We start from the raw sequence: 18,228 nt of genomic DNA, 5'->3' as shown, positions 1-18,228 counted from the left end.
CCAACAGAATCAACAAAATCATTCATAAGGCCAGTGATGTTGTGGGGTTGGAACTGGACTCTCTCACGGTGGTGTCTGAAAAGAGGATGCTGTCTAAGTTGCATGCCATCTTGGTCAATGTCTCCCATCCACTACGTAATGTACTGGGTGGGCATAGGAGTACATTCAGCCAGAGACTCATTCCTCCGAGATGCAGCACAGAGCGCCATAGGAAGTCATTCCTGCCTGTGGCCATCAAACTACAACTCCTTCCTTGGAGGGTCAGACACCCTGAGCCGATAGGCTGGTCCTGGACTTATTTCATAATTTACTGGCATAATTTACATATTGCTATTTAACTATTTATTACTATTTTCTATTACTATTTATTATTTCTGTGACTATTACTATTTACTATTTACTAATAGTAATATTACTATTACTATTTCTATTACTATTTATTATTTATGGTGCAATTATTTATGGTAACGAAAACCAATTTCCCCCGGGATCAATAAAGTATGACTGACTATGACTATGACTTGATGTCGCCTTGATGTTGGAGAGGGTTGTACATGTGATGGAGTCTACAAGCCTCTGCAGCCTCATTCAATGAATGCTGTGCGTTGGAGCCTCCATACCAGGCAGTGATACAACCTGTCAGAATGCTCTCTACTGTGAAAAAATAAGTCTCACTGGTGACTTAATGAATCACCTCAAACGCCTAATGAAGTAGTCACTGTTCTACCTTCTTAATAAAGTAAGTTTGTATTATAACAGACTGATACAATATATATTTATTACATATACTCTGAACCTTTGTGAACATATCATGCCTCAGAATAGCTTCTGAGTGGGATTTCCTCCCCCCCCCCCCCCCAGTGGTACACGAGTGGTGACTCTTCCCTTGCTCAGAAACCTGAAACAAACCCAAAGCCTTTAGTCCGTGAGCCGGTAGGGCTGGTCGTTACCATCTGAGGGGAATAATGCTCATAGTGATTTTTGGCAAGGTATACATCTCTAGAGTTAGAAAATATGTGATAGGATTGCACCAGTGGTAGCTTTATTACTTCAAATAGGTAATCACTTTTTGTATATATTCCATATTAACATCAGTACAGCAGAAAATGTTACCCCCTCCCCCCAAAAGGTAAAAAACTTCATTTGGAGAGATTTCTGGAGATTTATCTTATCTAAGTTATGATATTTTCCATATTGTTGTATCAAATCAAAACAATCTTAAGCTTTTGTCATAGCATATAGAATTACAGTACAATAATTCAAATGTGGCGTCCCACAAGGCCATAACTTAGGCCCCAATTGGTTGTAAAATGAATATATTTAATCAAAGACACTGCTTTCCATACTGTTTTCCATACTTTCATAACCTATTAATAATCATAATAATTTTCCAAGTCTTCCACATCTTCATCTGAACTTTCCACACCCTCTCAAGTGGATGCCTGGTTCTCACAGTCTGCCAGTCTACACATGTCAGTACATCTGAGGCCATTTGCAACACACATACATCTTGGGAGTGAACATTTTTTTGGGCAGTTATAGGCCAGTAGATCCAGGATGGCATCGGGTGCTGGCTGGCCTTCCGTCCAGTGCACCACCAACTGTTCAGCTTCCTCTTCTCTCTCCATCTTCCATCCTCTGCCAACAGGGCTTGGTACTTGTGGGTCCTTCTCCAAACATCTTCTCCATATACCAGCCTGGTAGTTGGCTTGCTGTGCATGTTTTGTTAAGCAGTCCTTGCAGGGTGGGAGTTGATGACTTTCGATTTCACATTTTTTGGCACAGAAAAGGTGATACTGGAGCTCATTGACCTTGGTGGTCGATGCTTTTGAGGCATACAGGAGACATGTAAATGCCTCCAGTTTGTCCATCAGTTCTGGGGAGAGGTCCCATTCCTGACCCAACTCTAAGAATGTGTCCTGGGTTTCCCTGTTGCTGGTCAGAAGTTTTAGGGCACTTCTCTTCCCTTTGCCTGCAAAAGTGCTTACAGTGTCACATCCTGTATATGCCCTACAATCCTCTATGCCAGCAACTTTCCTAATGTCTACAAGCCTTGTACGGGTTCTAGTGCCACACTTCTGGAACAATGGGGCCTCAATCTTGTCAGAAAATGATAAAGACATCTGTGTATTCTGAGCAGATCACTACAGATTGGTATCCCTCTCTTGTGGCATGGGCAGCATGGAGAAGTAGGCAGCCATCTGCTTCTTCTTGTTGACACTGAAGAGCTGACACCTCCTCACTGTCTTGAGATGTCTTTATCATTTTGTGACAAGAGTGAGGCCTTTAGACCTCTAGTCTCTCATCCTTAAAGGTTGCATAGCATTGCTCACCAATCTCATATGCCTTCATCAGGTCGGAGGCAATGCCCTTGGGGGCTGCCTTTGCCGTAGAGATGCTAATGAGGTCTCGCTTCTCTGCAAATGGGTTGACCCATTCATGTATGAGGCTACCCACTGCTGAAACTGCTTCCTCATCTTTCTGGATTCTTGGCTGCTGTAGCTCTGCATAACAAAGCTCTGATTTGTTGCCTTGCACCATCTCCCTTAAATGTCCCAGGAATTAACTGAAATGCTCAGCTGTTATGTAGTAATGCTTGATAGCTCCAGCATTCAGGCTGAACTGTCATGTGCCTCCAGGAGTCTGTGTGTCTTTGTTCACTGTGGCTACAATAGCCTGGTCCACAGCAATCTGTCCAAAGGGGTTGTTACTTTTACAGCTGAACTGAGAACTGGCCTGTCTTGAAGGCCTCATACACAGAAGGATTCTTCTCTGGGAGGATCATCTGAGCAAAGTAAGGGAACAAGTACCTTATCATAGGCAAAGCATCATGGGATCATGGTTCTTATAGCATGGTGCAACTCCCAGTCCCCCTCACAGAAAGCTACCACCGCTGCAATGCTATCACATATTTTCTAGCAACACACATAAAAGTTGCTGGTGAATGCAGCAGGCCAGGCAGCATCTCTAGACGATGGGTCTCGGCCTGAAACGTCAACTGTACCTCTTCCTAGAGATGCTGCCTGGCCTGCTGCGTTCATCAGCAACTTTTATGTGTGTTGCTTGAATTTCCAGCATCTGCAGAATTCCTGTTGTTTACATATTTTCTAGCACTAGGGGTGCTAGAAAATATGTAAACAACAGGAGGGGTTCTAGCACCTGCCAAAAATCACTATAAGAATTATTCCCCCCAGATGGTACCAGTGGTCCAAATTTGGGGTCCTGGCTCACAGACTATTTCAATTCCTCACGATTTTTAGGGCAGGTTTAGAGCCAGATACAAATTAACTAATTATAATGATTTAATTTTCATCAATAATAATTATAAATTGACTTTTTTTTAAAAAAATACTCTATATAAGGCCTCTAATTTCTGGTAACATTTCTTCCAGAGAGATAAGGGTCTGGCCAAAAGGAGCAGCCTCAGCACAACAAGACTGTTTTGTGCACACAGACCGGGACATATTCAAAACAGCAGCCTCCTATGACGACCATACAGACATTGAAGAGTATGCGGAGGCAGTAATCAGCTACATAGCCAAATGCACGGAGGATGTCACTGTGATGAAAACCTTCACCGCACGTGGTTATAAAAAGCCATGGATGACTACAGAGGTGCGTTCACTACTGAAGGCCCGTGACACAGCCTACAGATCGGGGGACAGGAGTGCGCTTCGCTCAGCCAGGTCTGCGCTTTCACTAGGGATCAGAAAAGCGAAAAGGGCCTACGCGGGCAAAATACATGGACACTTCTGTGACACAGGTGACACCAGACGGATGTGGCAGGGAATTAAAGCTCTGACAGACAACAAGATCAGGCAGAAAACTGATGACAGCGACACCTCTCTACCAGACAGGCTTAACAATTTCTTTGCCCGCTTCAAAGCATCAAACACTACAGCAAGGGGGAGAGCCAGTCCCTTTTTACCATCTGACCAGCCGGCTCCAATCATTGATCCAGAGCAAACACGTTGGACCCTTGCCAGGGTCAACCACGAAAAGCGGGAGGTCCCGACAACATCCCTGGACGTGTGCTCAAGGAATGTGCTGATGTATTAGCAGCTGTCCTGACAGACATTTTCAACATCTCTCTTAGTCAAGCTATTGTCCCCAGATGCTTCAAAACCTCCACAATCATCCCTGTAGCAAAGAAATCAGTTGTAGCCTGTCTGAATGATTACCGTCCCATTGCCCTGACCCCCATAGTGATGAAATGTTTTGAACGGCTTGTCAAGCCTCATATCACAGCCAACCTCCCCCATCACTGGATCCTCTACAGTTTGCTTATTGTCCAAATCGCTCTATGAAGGACGCAATATCCACCACACTGCACACAGTTCTCTCTCACTTGGACAACAAAGACACTTAATGCCAGAATCCTGTACATTGATTTCAGTTCAGCTTTCAATACCATCATCCCGCAGGGACTAGTGGAGAAACTGTCGCTGCTTGGCCTTAGCACTGCCATGTGTCGCTGGATTCTGGATTTCTTGACAGAGAGACCACAGTCAGTCCCTATTGGCAGGAACATCTCTGATTCCATCACACTGAACACTGGATCCCCACAAGGCTGTGTGCTTAGCCCATTGCTGTTTACACTGCTAACACATGACCGTGCAGCCAGATTCAAAGAGAACCTGATTATTAAATTTGCAGACGATACCACAGTGGTGGGGCTCATCAGCAAAAATGATGAAACTATGTCCAGGGAGGAGGTCAAACACCTAGAGAGCTGGTGCAGGGATAACAACTTGATGCTTAATGTCACCAAAACCAAGGAGATGATCGTCGATTTCAGACGGTCTCAGCCTGAGCACACACCCCTCAGCATCAGCGGCTCCACAGTGGAGAGAGTGGAAAACATCAAGTTCCTTGGGGTGCAGATCTCGGACAATCTCACCTGGTCCAGGAACACCACTGGGATTGTGAAACGGGCCCAGCAGAGATTGCACTTTCTGAGGAAGCTTAAACAAGCATCACTCCCCACTAACATCTTAACTACATTCTACAGAGGCGTGGTTGAGAGTGTGCTGACCTTTTGCATCACAACCTGGTACTCCAGCTGCAGTGCTGTCGACAAAAAAGCTTTGCAGAGGGTGGTTAGGGGAGCAGAGAAGGTTATTGGGGTCTCCCTACCTTCTGTCCAAGACCTCTTTCAGAGTCAATGCCTCCAGAAGACACGGTACATCATTAAAGACCCCTCACACCCTCTCCATGAACTGGTTGTTCTTCTGCCATCAGGCAAACATTACAGGAGCATCAAAACTAAAACCACAAGGCTACTAAACAGCTTCCTCCAGTCAGACTGCTAAATAGCTGCTCCACCTGACTCTGCTTTGGACACTTTTAACTTGCACTGAATACTTATAGTGGTAAGCGTGAAGGATTGGGGTGCTTACTGATCTGGCTAACAACGGATGGTGCAATCCAGGGTATATTACGATCGAGGAACGTGTTTGCAGACTGGATATTGAACTTTTTACTGTTGGACTTCGGCCACATTCCACTGTGATACAACACTTGGTGGCACGGGAGGTCCTTCCTGCCTGTGGCCATCCAATGTGCAGCTCCTCCCGTGGAGGGTCCAACACCCTGAGCCAATGGACTGGTCCTGGACTTATTTTCCATCTGGTATAGTTTTGCATTTTGTTGTTTGACTGTTTGTGGTTTATTTGTATTGCTATACTTACGCTCTATTCTTGGTTGGTGCAGCTGTAATGAAACCAAATTTCCCTCGGGATTAATAAAGTTTATCTATCTATCTATAACTGATACGTGGTTGTTCTGTTTTACTATTTATTGTTATGTTTATTATTTAGTGTTGCGTTTGTTATGTTATGATTGCACTGCCCCTGAGAAATGCTGTCTCATTCTGCCCTGCAGAGCTGATGTATGGTTAGAATGACAATAAAGTTTTTTGAATCTTTGAATCTTTAACTTTAGCCTTAAGCATCTTTCAGTCCCCACTTCCACAGTCCTCTCATTTGGCTACTTGTCCACTCACCCATTTACAATGTTTTCTTTCTGCACCTTTTTTTTTAAAAAACTTTTCTCTCACTTTCTGACCAGGTTGAGAGGATCTCTTGATAGATTCCAAGCACCCTAAAATCCTTCATGCTTCTAATTTCTGAACTGATATGCCATTAATATTTTTTCAAATTTGAATTTTCAACAAATTTACCAGTAACGTTCAAAGTTCAATAGGAAGTTTTCTGTAAATACTATATTATTCCTTGAATAAATAAGAGTATCAAGAAGCAAACATCAAGTCCATACACTTGCAGTTAAGAAATAATTTATAAGAAATTTAAAAAAACTGCAATCTAAGATGCTAGTAGCCATCCATTAGCTTTGGTTTTTTTAAGTTTTCACTTTAAGTCATTATTACACCACCACAGTATTTTCACTAATATCACATTACTCATTTGATTAAGAATATCAGAGAGAAGTAGGCTACAAAGTTACTCAATCCTGCTTCAACTCTCCAATTTCCAACCGATCCCTATATTCCGAATTATATTCTAAACCCATCTATCACAGTGTTAAGTATACTGCTAGCTTTGAATGCTTCATTGACGTCATATTTCAGGTGATGCACAGTACTGTGCAACAGTCTTAGGTTTTCAGATGGTATGGCCTCTACAGAACCCTGATCTCACCATCGTCGAGGCTGCCTGGGATTACCTGGAGAGACAGAAGCAAGGAAGATAGCCAAAGTCTGCAGGAGTGGCAAGATGCTTGTAACAACCTGCTAGCTAATTTTCTTATAAAACTGCACAACAGTGTATTTAAGAGAATTAATGCAGTTTTAAAAGACAAAGGATGATCACACCAAATATTGATTTTTAAAAACTGTTTATTGCTCTTTATTGTAAATTTTCTGATATTTAGAAACATTTCATAACTTTTGAAAGCAGCTTTGCTTTACAGAATTTTTTTTTTAAACATATACGCAAGACTTTTGCACAGTACTGTATATCACCTGACAGAGTGACTGGGAGCATCTATCTGCAGGCAAGTCTACTAGTAGGTCTGCACATTGGAAAGCATTCAAATGAGAAACAGCGAAAGATCAAGGCCAATGTATTTTCAGAAAGATAAAAACCAAGGGTTATGAATAAGGAAATTCTGTATGTTAAGAGATAAAGCTTATAATAAATAGGAAACATACAGAGAACTGAGGACAGACGAGGTCGGATATTGAACTTTTTGCTGTTGGACTCCGGCCATATTCCACCGAGATACAACACTGGGCATCATGGGAAGTTGTTCCTGCCTGTGGCCATCGAACTTTGCAGCTCCTCCCGTGGAGGGTCAGACACCCTGAGCCCACAGGCTGGTCCTGGACTTATTTCCATCTGGCATAGTTTGCATATTGTTGTTTGATTGTTTGTGGTTTTTGTATTGCTATATTTACGCTCTATTCTTGGTTGGTGCAGTTGTAACGAAACTCAATTTCCCTCGGGATCAATAAAGTATGTCTATGTCTATCAAGAAAATAAACAGTGTTTATAATGGAAATTAAGTCGTCAAAGAGGGGTCCACTGGTCTCATGACCTTTTAACATCTCAACTAGCTTCAGCTGGAACACATCTAGTTTCCTCTAGAGCTGTGGGCCTTCATTAGGGCTACCAAAAATGTCAACTATTCATTCCTCACCATAGATGCTGCCTGACTGCCTCCAGTATTTTGTGTGTGTTCCCAGGTAATATCCGACACAAACTACAGATGCTGGAAACTCAAAGTAATAGAAGATGCTCTAACAAATTCAGTTCTGGTTCTGGCAGCATCCATGGAAGGAGCAAAACTTCTCACAATATCTTCATCCTATCAGAAAGATAATAAAATCGATCCAGGCACAAATTCATTTTATTGGACATTTTTGTTTACACTTAGTCCTGAATCACAAGAAATTTCATAACATGAACTTTAGAAAGAGAAGAAAAAGCCACATAATATGCTTAAAGATGCTATTTTCCAAATATTTATTGCAAGCTGCCATCCATATACACAAATTGAAATTGGAAGCATTTAACATTTAATCCACATTATTGGACACTGATTGGTCTTGATTATTTCATAATTTGAATTTTAAAAGCTGAATTTGTTTTTCTGATCTCCCCAATAAAAACTGTCTGGATCCACAAAGCTGAATTAAAGGAAAAATCTTCAGAACTCCTCTTCAGCATGTTTGGTTCTGGACTGCTTGTGCTGCAAAAGCCTCTCAATAGTTTCAGATATTGTGCGCTCCCCATGAACCTTGTTGTCTCGAGTACGTACATTGACCATTTCACTGCCCTTCTCTTTTTCACCAACCACTGAAAATGAAAAGTAATATAAATTCGTGATAATCTTCAATTATTAAAACATTAATCTTGGTGACCATCACCAGCTAAAACTGTGTTTTCTTTGGTACAGTGATCATTAAACATGGATTGAAAGTTGAAAATTAATTGTGAAAAACAATTTAATGCACTCTCTCTACAATTCTCTAATGATGTTAAACATTAACTGTTGTACTTCACTAAAAATGCAAAAACCTATCCACACAGCACAGATGCTTTCTGGTTTAGATAGACAACAGCTTGATATAGCACTCAGGACAATGATTGGTCTAAAAATAATTTCTGATTTAACTGTAACATTTAAATAAATTTCTGAAATATTAGTGCAGGTATTCAAATTATTAGCTTATTAAGATAGAACATCTATCCTTCAAAGTAACAAAGAGCATTACTGTACAGGAACAGGCCTTTGGCCCACAGTGTCTGTGCCAACCATGTCAAACTAAACTAAACCCATCTGCACCATACGATATATATCACTCCATGCCTCACAATGCAACTATAACTACAAAATCCTCCAAGTGTAGAAAAACCAAAGTTTTACACAATTGCAATATCCTGTTCAATGAAGGCAAACACACTGTATGCTTTGCTGTACTCACTGGGTCGCCACATTGAGGAAACTGTGGACACGCATCAACGTCCTTCTGTACGTCAACACTTCTGCTATTTACTGTGTATGTTCCTCTTGCATTTGGACCTTCCAAAGTGCAACACTTCCCATTTGTCCAGATTAAATGCTTTTTGCATTTCTTTGTTCAACTGTCCCTATTCTGCTGTATCCTTTCACAAGACCATAAGACCTCAGAGCAGAATTAGGCCATTTGGCCCACCAAGTCTGCTCCCAAACTTTCCTCACCATCCTTAACTCTGCTAATTTTAGGTTGCCTTTAAATTCACTATTCAGCCCAGCTAAAATTTTGCCCAGATGACTTGTATACATCACAGACAGAGGTCTCAGCACTGATCACCATGCCAACACTGGTGGTGACAGATCTCTAATGAAAATAACACTCTTCCACCACTACACTCTGGCATTTATGGCCAAGACAACTTTGAATCCAGTCTACCAGGATCTCCATAGATCTAAATGTTCCTCAGTCTTATGAGTCAATCTACCAGGTAGCCTTTCAAATGCTTTACTGAAGTCCATCATTAGCTACAGTATGCAATGCTGCATCAACACTCACATCCTTGAAAAAAAATTCAATCCTTCTAAGACATCATCGCCACTACGCAAAGCCATGCTGACTATCCTTAATAAGTAATTGCTTTTCTAAATGCAGATAAATCCCATCCACAAAAATCTGCAGTAATTTCCCCAAACCAATGACACAAGGTTTACTGGGCTGTAGTTTCCTGGATTACACCCTCCAATGCCCTTCTTAAACAAAAGAAACAACATTGCTACTCTTCAGTTCACTGGTAACGTCTTAGATTAGAGGATGAAAAGATCTCTAAGGATCAAGCAATCTCCTCTTATGAGGTCGTGGGGACTTATCCACCTTATTGTTCTTCAAGAGACCCAATTCTACCCTGGAATATTATTCCCCTCCTCTGTCTCACTAACCTTCATACATAACCTATTTTCCGTAACATAATCCTACATATATTCCACCTCACAGATCTTTATTTTCTACCACAATTTTTGCTATTCTGACTAAAGACAATGGAAACAGTGGTCACTCCCCAAATCTGTTGATGTAGCACCCTACATTGTGTGGTGTCATTGCCTACAGTGCTATTAAGGACAACGAACTAAAGTTGCCAATCAACTATAACCTAGCATGATAAAACTCCAAAAAAAATTAACTCCTGAAACAGAATATAAAGCTGCTGAAAGTTAACAGGACTTTCTATATCTCTTCACTCTCATGCCACTAAACCCGCTCCCTTTCTCTTCCACCATCCTTACCAAGAATAAAATTATATTGTGCAAGTTGTGCATTTCGGATCTTCTTGTTCAGCGTGCTTCCTTGGTCGAGGTCAACGTCACTCATTAAACCAGCATCATGAAATTGGCGCTGAACCTAGATGTTTATAAATAGAATCGTTAGAGGAACACAAATTCTGAAAATAGGCTGCCTCGAATGACTTAATGTGGATTTTGTGATCATCTGAAAATTGAACCCACTCTAAAGGGGTTTTAATTATTTTACAGCAAAAAAATCCATATTCTGGGATATTTGAAGAGATAATTTTTGGAAAGGTCATGGAATTAAGAACTATTAAGAAATGACTTAAAAGCCTGTGACAGACGATGTTCAAATTAAATGTCAGGACAAGCCTGATGGGCCAAATGGCCTGGCCCTAATTAGCTTTTCTTATGTTCGAATGCTCACCAATTTCCACATCGTGCAGGGAAATCTCAAGTTTGTTGCAGCTAGTTTCACAGTAAAATCTTCAAAATTCAAAGTAAATTTTTTTTAATCGAAGTACATAGCTGTCACCCATACATAATTCTGAGAATCCTTTTATTACAGGCAAGTACAGTAAATACAAGAAACACAACAGCATCAATGAAAGATCACAACCAACAGGGTAGACAACAACCAATCTGCAAAAGGCAACAAATTATGCAATACAAAAAAAAGAGAGAAATAAATAATAAATAACAAGAACATGAGATGAAGAGTCCTTGAAAGCTAATCCAGTTCAATGATGGGGCAAGTGAAGTTGAATGAAGTTAGTCCCTCTGATTTGAGAATCTGATGGTTGAGGGGTAGTAACTGTTCCTGAACCTCATGAAACAGATCCTGAGGTTCTTGTACCTTCTTCCTGATGGCAGCAACAAGGAGAAAACAAGAGCTGGATGGTGGGGGTCCCAGATGAGGTTTGCTGGTTTCCTGTGATGGCACTGCAGGTAGGCTTTTCTTTACAGGGGCACTGGTCTTTCCATACCAGGCTGTAAAGCAACCAGTCAATATACTCTTCACCACACATCGATAGATGTTTGTCAAAGTTTCTGATGACATGCTGAATCTATGCAAACTTCTAAGAAAGTAGTGGTGCTGCTGTACTTTCTTCATAATGGTACTTAGTGCTGGACCCGGGACAAATCCTCTGATATGATAACATCAGGGAATTTAAAGTTGCTGACCCTCTCCACTGCTGAACCCTAGATAAGGATTGGCTCACGGACCTCCAGTTTCCTCCTAAAGACAATAATCATCTCTTTCCTCTTGCTGACATCGAGTAAAAGGTGTGGCACCACTCAGCAAGATTTTCAATCTTCCTCCTATATCCTGATTCACCACCACCACTCTTGATTCAATCAATGAAAGTGGTGTCATCAGCAAACTTAAATATGGCATTGCAGCTGTGCTTAGCCCCACAGCTTAAGTGTAAAGCGAGTAGAGCAGGGGGCTAAGCACACAGCCTTGTGGTGCACGTGTGCTGATGGAGATTGTGAAGGAAATGTTGCTGCCAATCTGAACTGTCCGGGATCTGCAAATGAGGAAATTGAGTTTCCATTTATACAAGGAGCTTAAAGTAAAAGAACCCTTCAGAACCAGTGATCACAATATGATTGAGTTCAACTTGAAATCTTATAGGGAGAAAATTAAGTCTGATGTAAGAGTATTTCAGCGGAGCAAGGGAAATTACAGCGGTATGAGAGAGGAGTTGGTCAAAGTAAATTAGAAGGAGCTGCTGGCAGGGATGGCAGCAAAGCAGCAATGGCGTGTGTTTCTGGTAAAAGTGAGGAAGGTGCAGGACATATGTATTCCAAAAATGAAGAAATACTCAAATGGCAAAATAGTACAACCATGGCTGACAAAGAAAGTCAAAGCTACTGTAAAAGCAAAATAAAGGGCATACAATAAAGCAAAAATTAGCGGGAAGATAGAGGATTGGGAAACATAGAAAACCTATGGTACAATACAGGCCCTTTGGCCCATAATGCTGTGCCAAACATGTACTTACTTTAGAAATTACCTAGTGTAACCCATAGCCCTCTATTTTTCTAAGTTTTAGAAACCTGCAGAGAGCAACTAAAAAAAAACATTAGAAGGGAAAAGATGAAATATGAAAGCAAGCTAGCAAATAATATCAAAGTGGACAATAAGTTTTTTTCAAATATGTTAAAAATAAAAGAGAAATGAGATTGGATATACAAGGGGTGATTTATAAGTTCGTGGCCTAAGGCAGAAGGAATCAATCTTAGAAAACCTAGCACATTTATTGTTCAACATAGTCCCCTCCTATGTTTACACACTTGGTCCAGCGGTCGTGCAGCATATGGATCTTGGACCTCCAGAAAGTGTCCACAGCAGGGGTGATTGATAAGTTTGTGACCTAAGGTAGAAGGAGATGAGTTATACAGCTCTCGTTACATGCACATGCAGGTCAACTCTTTGAGTGATTATGCAGAAAGTTTGAAGTTAATAACTCATCTCCTTCTATCTTACACCACGAACTTATCAATCACCCCTGATGAGTTATTAGCTTCAAACTTTTTGTTGCCACATGCATCTGTGGAGGCCAGGTCGTTGGGTGTACTTAAGGCAGAGATTGATAGGTTCTTGATTGGACATGGAATCAAAGGTTACGGGGAGAAGGCCAGGAAATGAGGTTGAGGAAGGGGGAAAAAAAAGTATCAGCCATGACTGAATGGCAGATGGCCCAATTCTGCTCCTGTGTTTTATGGAAAGGTTAATGATAACAGTGAGCACTCCAGTCACTTGATCGGCACAGGACTTTGGTACTCAGACAGGTACCCCATCTGGGCTAGGTGCTTTCCATGGGTTCATATTCCCCAAGGATGCACTCATGTTGGCCTCGGAGACTGAAATCACAGGGTCATCAGTGGCTGTTTGTAGTTCATAAGGGTGCCTCCGTGTTCTGATGGTCAAAGCAAGAATAAATACCATAGAGTTCACCTGGGAGTGAAGCTTTGTTATCACCTATGTCACTTGGTTTCACTTTGTCGGAGCTGATAGCATTCAAGCCCTGCGACTGCAGTCGAGCATCCTTCAGTATCTAAGTTTGGTCCAGAAAAGCCACTTCATATGCAAGGTGGATTTCCAGAGACTGTACCTGGACCCCTTATATTTAACATGATTGCAAGACCGGAATGCCACTGGTCTAACCCTCAGCAGTTTGCAGATCTCATGGCTCATCCAGGGCTTCTGATTCGAGAAGATCTGAATGATTTTGGGGATACACTTGTCTATGACTGTTTTTATAATCTTGAGTAATGCCAATAGATTCACTTCCATTACTACAGGATTAGTGCCTATCCAAGTAATATAAAGGCATCACAAATAATTTATTACTGAATCTCATTAGAATAGGCATAGGCAAAGGTAACTATAGATTTATCAAGAATTCCTACTTGAAATTTTTCAGTTTTATTTACAGATAAAGCGTGGGACAGGCCCTCCCAGCGCAATAAGCCAGACGACCCAGCAACCCACCTGTTAAACCCTAAACCTAACTGCAGGACAATTTACAATGACCAATTAACCTACTAACCAGTACGTGAGAAGCAGCCAGAGGAAACTCATGTGTTCACCACGAGAATGTACAAACTCCTTACAGACGGTGCCGGAATTGAACTCCGATGCCCCAAACTGAAAAATCGTCATGCTTGCTGCCATGCTACAGTGTCAGCGAAAAAAAATTTATCAAAGTTACTCCAAAAGTTCATCTATATATAGAACTAGACAACGGGGTGACCCGTTGGGGAACCCTTTCAGAGAAGGGTAGTGCAGTCTGATGTGACCAGAATGAACATTAAATTTTCCTGAATGTTATTGGTATCGCTTTGCTTTGGAAACTGAAGTAGAAAACCTCAGTTTATTAAAGAAGAATGACGCATAGCAAAGCAAATATAGCTGCTCCTCGTTTAACGAAGAATACTTTTGATGGCATCATTTCTGGTTGATCTGCCACCCTTGTGCCTCTCGTTGTCATTCTGGAGACATGCAGCCCTTTCATCCCCGTCTCTTCATCTCTTCTGCTGTTTGTTGTTTGTCTCTGATCCTGGAGATGGGCATGCCTCCCCTCCTTTGTCTCTCTTCTCTCATCCTTTTTTTGTCCTGACTCTTTGATCCTGGAATCGTGTGGCCCTGGCCTCATCCGATTCTTGTTCTCTCCCTCTCCTTGCCACTTCCCGATGACGTTTGGCATCATCTCTTGACCATAATGTCACCCTTCCCTTTCCACGTGGCATAATTAGGCTGACGATTTTTTTTTTACCTTAATGCTGGATAGAAGATGCGAAGCAGTAACACCAAATGATGCTGATCATTCTTGATGATGTGGTTGGCGCTCTCCTAAATGGATGTGATGTAGTCACCACTGTCCTTTGACTGCAGCAAAGGGTTTTATGGGTGTCTCGAAGTACGTCATTACAATAAGATTTAATTATCTCTTATTGATGGGTGGCAGTTAGATCTGTCCCAATCCTGCACATGCTGATGGTGATTAGCAGAATGTGGACCCCTCGAAATAGAGCTGCCCTGACTTTTGCTCCGGTAGGTGTTGCTGCTGAGGCAGGTCGTGTGCGTGCATCGGGCTGTCGCATCCCGATTTCCATGATGGCCGATCGGGTCTCGGGTGAAAGCCAGCCTGTTGATTTTTGGGGAATGAGCAATTTTATATGAATGTATAACCCTGAACTTTGCCTGCATTCTGTAAGTTAGCGCATTTTAACTCGATTTAGGCAAAAAAAGTGCCGGTGTAATACACCGTTTGCGCTAATTGGAGGTCACAAACAAGACAGACAGAGCATGAGAGTTTTAGTATTATATAGATAACATAATATAACAAGATTTCTTCATCAACTGATTCTATTAACTTTTACCTTAAACTCAACAAAATACAAAAACAATCCTGTAGTCTGAACAGAAAATCACAAGGAGTTATAGATAAAAAAAATCTTACACAGACTACTATTGCTTTACCACAATGGAACTCACCTACTGCAACTCACTTGAAAACTCTAGCTCTTTTGCATTAGTTGCATTCTATTAGCTCTCAACAGTTTATATACATCTGTCTCACAATATGGACAAACGAAAGAGAACATCTTCCTCAACTTTACCTTTTGTGCATATTCTTCACATGTAGGTCCCACAGGTACAACCATAACTTGACGTGGAGACAGCCAGAGGGGCCTGCAAGATAAAAAAAAAAACACAGTATATGTGAGAAAATTGTGCTATTTAGTAAGGGTGGTGTAAGTAATGTCACTCTTTCAGGGAGGAAACCTCATTCTCCCAGAATCACTAACTTCCTGCACTGTTCAGTCATTTCTGCACTTAACTACCAGTGTCCAGTATCTGAGCAATAGGCTAGATGAAAAAGCAGTTAACTATCAGGCCAAGGAAACTAAGTGCTGTAATCATTAATTTACAAATGAATCAACAATGCCAAGTTCTACTTTTATTACATCATCTTCCAGAAAGCCTAATAAATATACATTTTTGTAATTCTAGTCATTAATTGCTACATTTGTATGAACTTTATAGTTGCCTCAGGAAATCCTAGCAAAATATTTCAGAAGTATAATCAAAGTAAATTATCCAAGTACATATGTCACCATATACAACCCAGAAATCCAGATTCTCACAGCATACACAGCAAATCCAAGAAACACAATAAAATCAATGGAAGACCACACCCAGCAGGACAAAAAAAACCAATGTGCAAAAGACAAGCTATACAAATACAAAGAAAAAATAATAGTTAATAATAAAAAAAATAATTTTCTCAGATTGAGCTTAGAAAATATAAAATTATTAATAGCAGTCACATTGTGAAGTAGGGAATGCAGCAGCCGACTTACAGGTAGCCAACTCCCACAATCAACAATGCAATAATTACTGCATCAATTCAGTTACTTTGTGAGTCATGGATAAAATATTGGGTGGACTAACAGGAATGTCTTCTTCACAGTTTTCCAAAATATTAACATGGAACCTCATATACTCTTGATTGCATGGTTTCAGTTTAATATAACACCGACAATAAAGCATTTCTTCAATATAGAACCGGAGTCTCAATCCCAATTTTTATGTTCTAATTTGCAGAATTCTGACACAATTGCTATCAATCAAGTCACATTTGATACACCAAATAAGAAGATACGTTAATAGATTAATTTTTTTCTGATCTCAAGTTCTCTAATTAAATGCAGTTAACTTTTTGATCTATTTTCTGCTTTTCGTTTTTCTTTGGGAAGGTATTAGACTAAACCAGTAGAACTGGATCATTTCATTTCCACTCTGTTATTCAGCATACCTTTTTTTTAAATTGGGAGGAAGCTTCTCTTAATCCTCTATGGCTCTTCATTATAAAAGCATTGTAAAAAGCAGGATTTTAGGAGTGATTACAACCAGATTATTTGGTATTCTGGATTTAGAAACTGGAAAGATTATTCATTTTGCTATTAACATATTTGGATTGCAAACTTAGTTCTTGTAACCATTTTGGCTTGTTGCAAAATAGCTGACCAAAACTTCAATTTCCTCCTACAGGAGGCCACAGCTGAGCAAGTCTCAGACAACCCAAGGTCAAAGATAACTGAAAATGCTATCATCTTGTCAATAATGGTGTAGAAATTCCTGTAGCACTCATCTAATCTTCCACTTAAGATCCACAGTACTAGGATCCTCTCAAATTCTATTGTCTCTCTCTCTCGACTGCATGCCAGCTGCGACAAATCTGATTCTTAATCCCAACTGCCAGGTCAGATTCTATCATCAGATGGTTGTTCTTAAAGAGGCTAAGGTTCACCATTACTCATAGCATACTACCAACCACCTTAAATTCAAAACTGAAAAACACTTTCTTTACAATAATTAAGGGCAAGTGGATTGATCTCAGAGACAGAAATTGGATAACAATATGTAACATCAATATGCAGAAGTGCATGCATCACATTCAAATACAATTTAATATCAAAAATCGTATGTATGCAAACATTTTTGAAAGCAATGTATACTAAGAAATATAAAATCTACTGTTCTTGATAGAATCAGAATGTAATGAAACTAGAAATAAATATTACCATTTGCCCCCATAGTTTTCAGTCAAAATAGCAATCATTCGTTCCACAGAACCCAGGATGGCACGATGAATGATAACTGGCCTATTCTGTTCACCACCATCAGGACTGTGAAGTTAAGTGACACTATGTCAGTACTTAAGTCATTTCTAAAATATTATGCTTTATAGACCATAAACAAAGGCAAGAAATTAACCCGTAAAGTTTGAAACTTAATGAAAGGTATTGATTATTTTCGTCCAACTAGAAATCTGTTGGGAGTATGTTTCAGAAGGTTCTCCTATAGGTTGCTAAATCATGTCACAATGCGCAAAGATGTACAGCATTTTGAATCGAATAAATACTGTTATGAAGAAGTATAAGGTAGAGATATTTTAGCAGAAGCCATAGTGCTGGGCGAGTGGAGATTCCAAAAAAAAAACACAATTCAGTAAACACTGAAAATGAAAAAAGTGCTGCAATGTTAAATTCATTTGTACTGCACTCAATTGGTTAAGAACAGTGGAAATGCAGAAGACAGCAAGCAAAGATAACAAAGGATTTGGCTGATGTTTACATCAACTGCTTTTATGAACATACTTGCGAATATTTAACTTTATAAAATTTGCAAATTTTTATCCTCTGGAAAACTATTTTAAACTAGAACTCTGACTATAACAATTTTGCTCATTTTTATTCATATTGTTTTTGTAGCAATATATTTCATCAACTGTGATCAGAAACATGAAAAAGCAGACCCTTGTGAAATAATTAATTCCAATTTCCAAACACTGAAATTAGAGAAATCATCCTACCATTGCAAAAGATTTTTGTCATTACTAAAATTATTTAGATACCACCTCAGCAAATGTTAAACCTTTATGGGTAGAA

General features: G+C 40.2%; 1 protein-coding gene across 1 annotated transcript in view; it reads right to left on the bottom strand.

Moving 5' to 3' along the window:
* Positions 1 to 6,838: 6,838 nt before the first annotated feature.
* tars1 (threonyl-tRNA synthetase 1) overlaps positions 6,839 to 18,228 on the bottom strand; it is a 37,097-nt gene continuing 25,707 nt past the window's right edge. The window contains exons 16-19 of the mRNA XM_072252487.1: positions 17,362 to 17,466; positions 15,394 to 15,466; positions 10,261 to 10,375; positions 6,839 to 8,318 (exon numbers count right to left, since the gene is read on the bottom strand). Of these exons, the coding sequence (XP_072108588.1) occupies positions 8,170 to 8,318; positions 10,261 to 10,375; positions 15,394 to 15,466; positions 17,362 to 17,466 (442 nt within the window). The 3' untranslated portion in view covers positions 6,839 to 8,169. The remainder of the gene's footprint in view (positions 8,319 to 10,260; positions 10,376 to 15,393; positions 15,467 to 17,361; positions 17,467 to 18,228) is intronic.

The sequence above is a fragment of the Mobula birostris genome, chromosome 3, assembly GCF_030028105.1.
Source record: "Mobula birostris isolate sMobBir1 chromosome 3, sMobBir1.hap1, whole genome shotgun sequence".
In the NCBI taxonomy this organism is placed as follows: Eukaryota; Metazoa; Chordata; class Chondrichthyes; order Myliobatiformes; family Myliobatidae; genus Mobula; species Mobula birostris.
The sequence above is the reverse complement of the archived record's forward strand: the minus strand, read 5'-3'. Positions and strand labels throughout refer to the sequence as shown.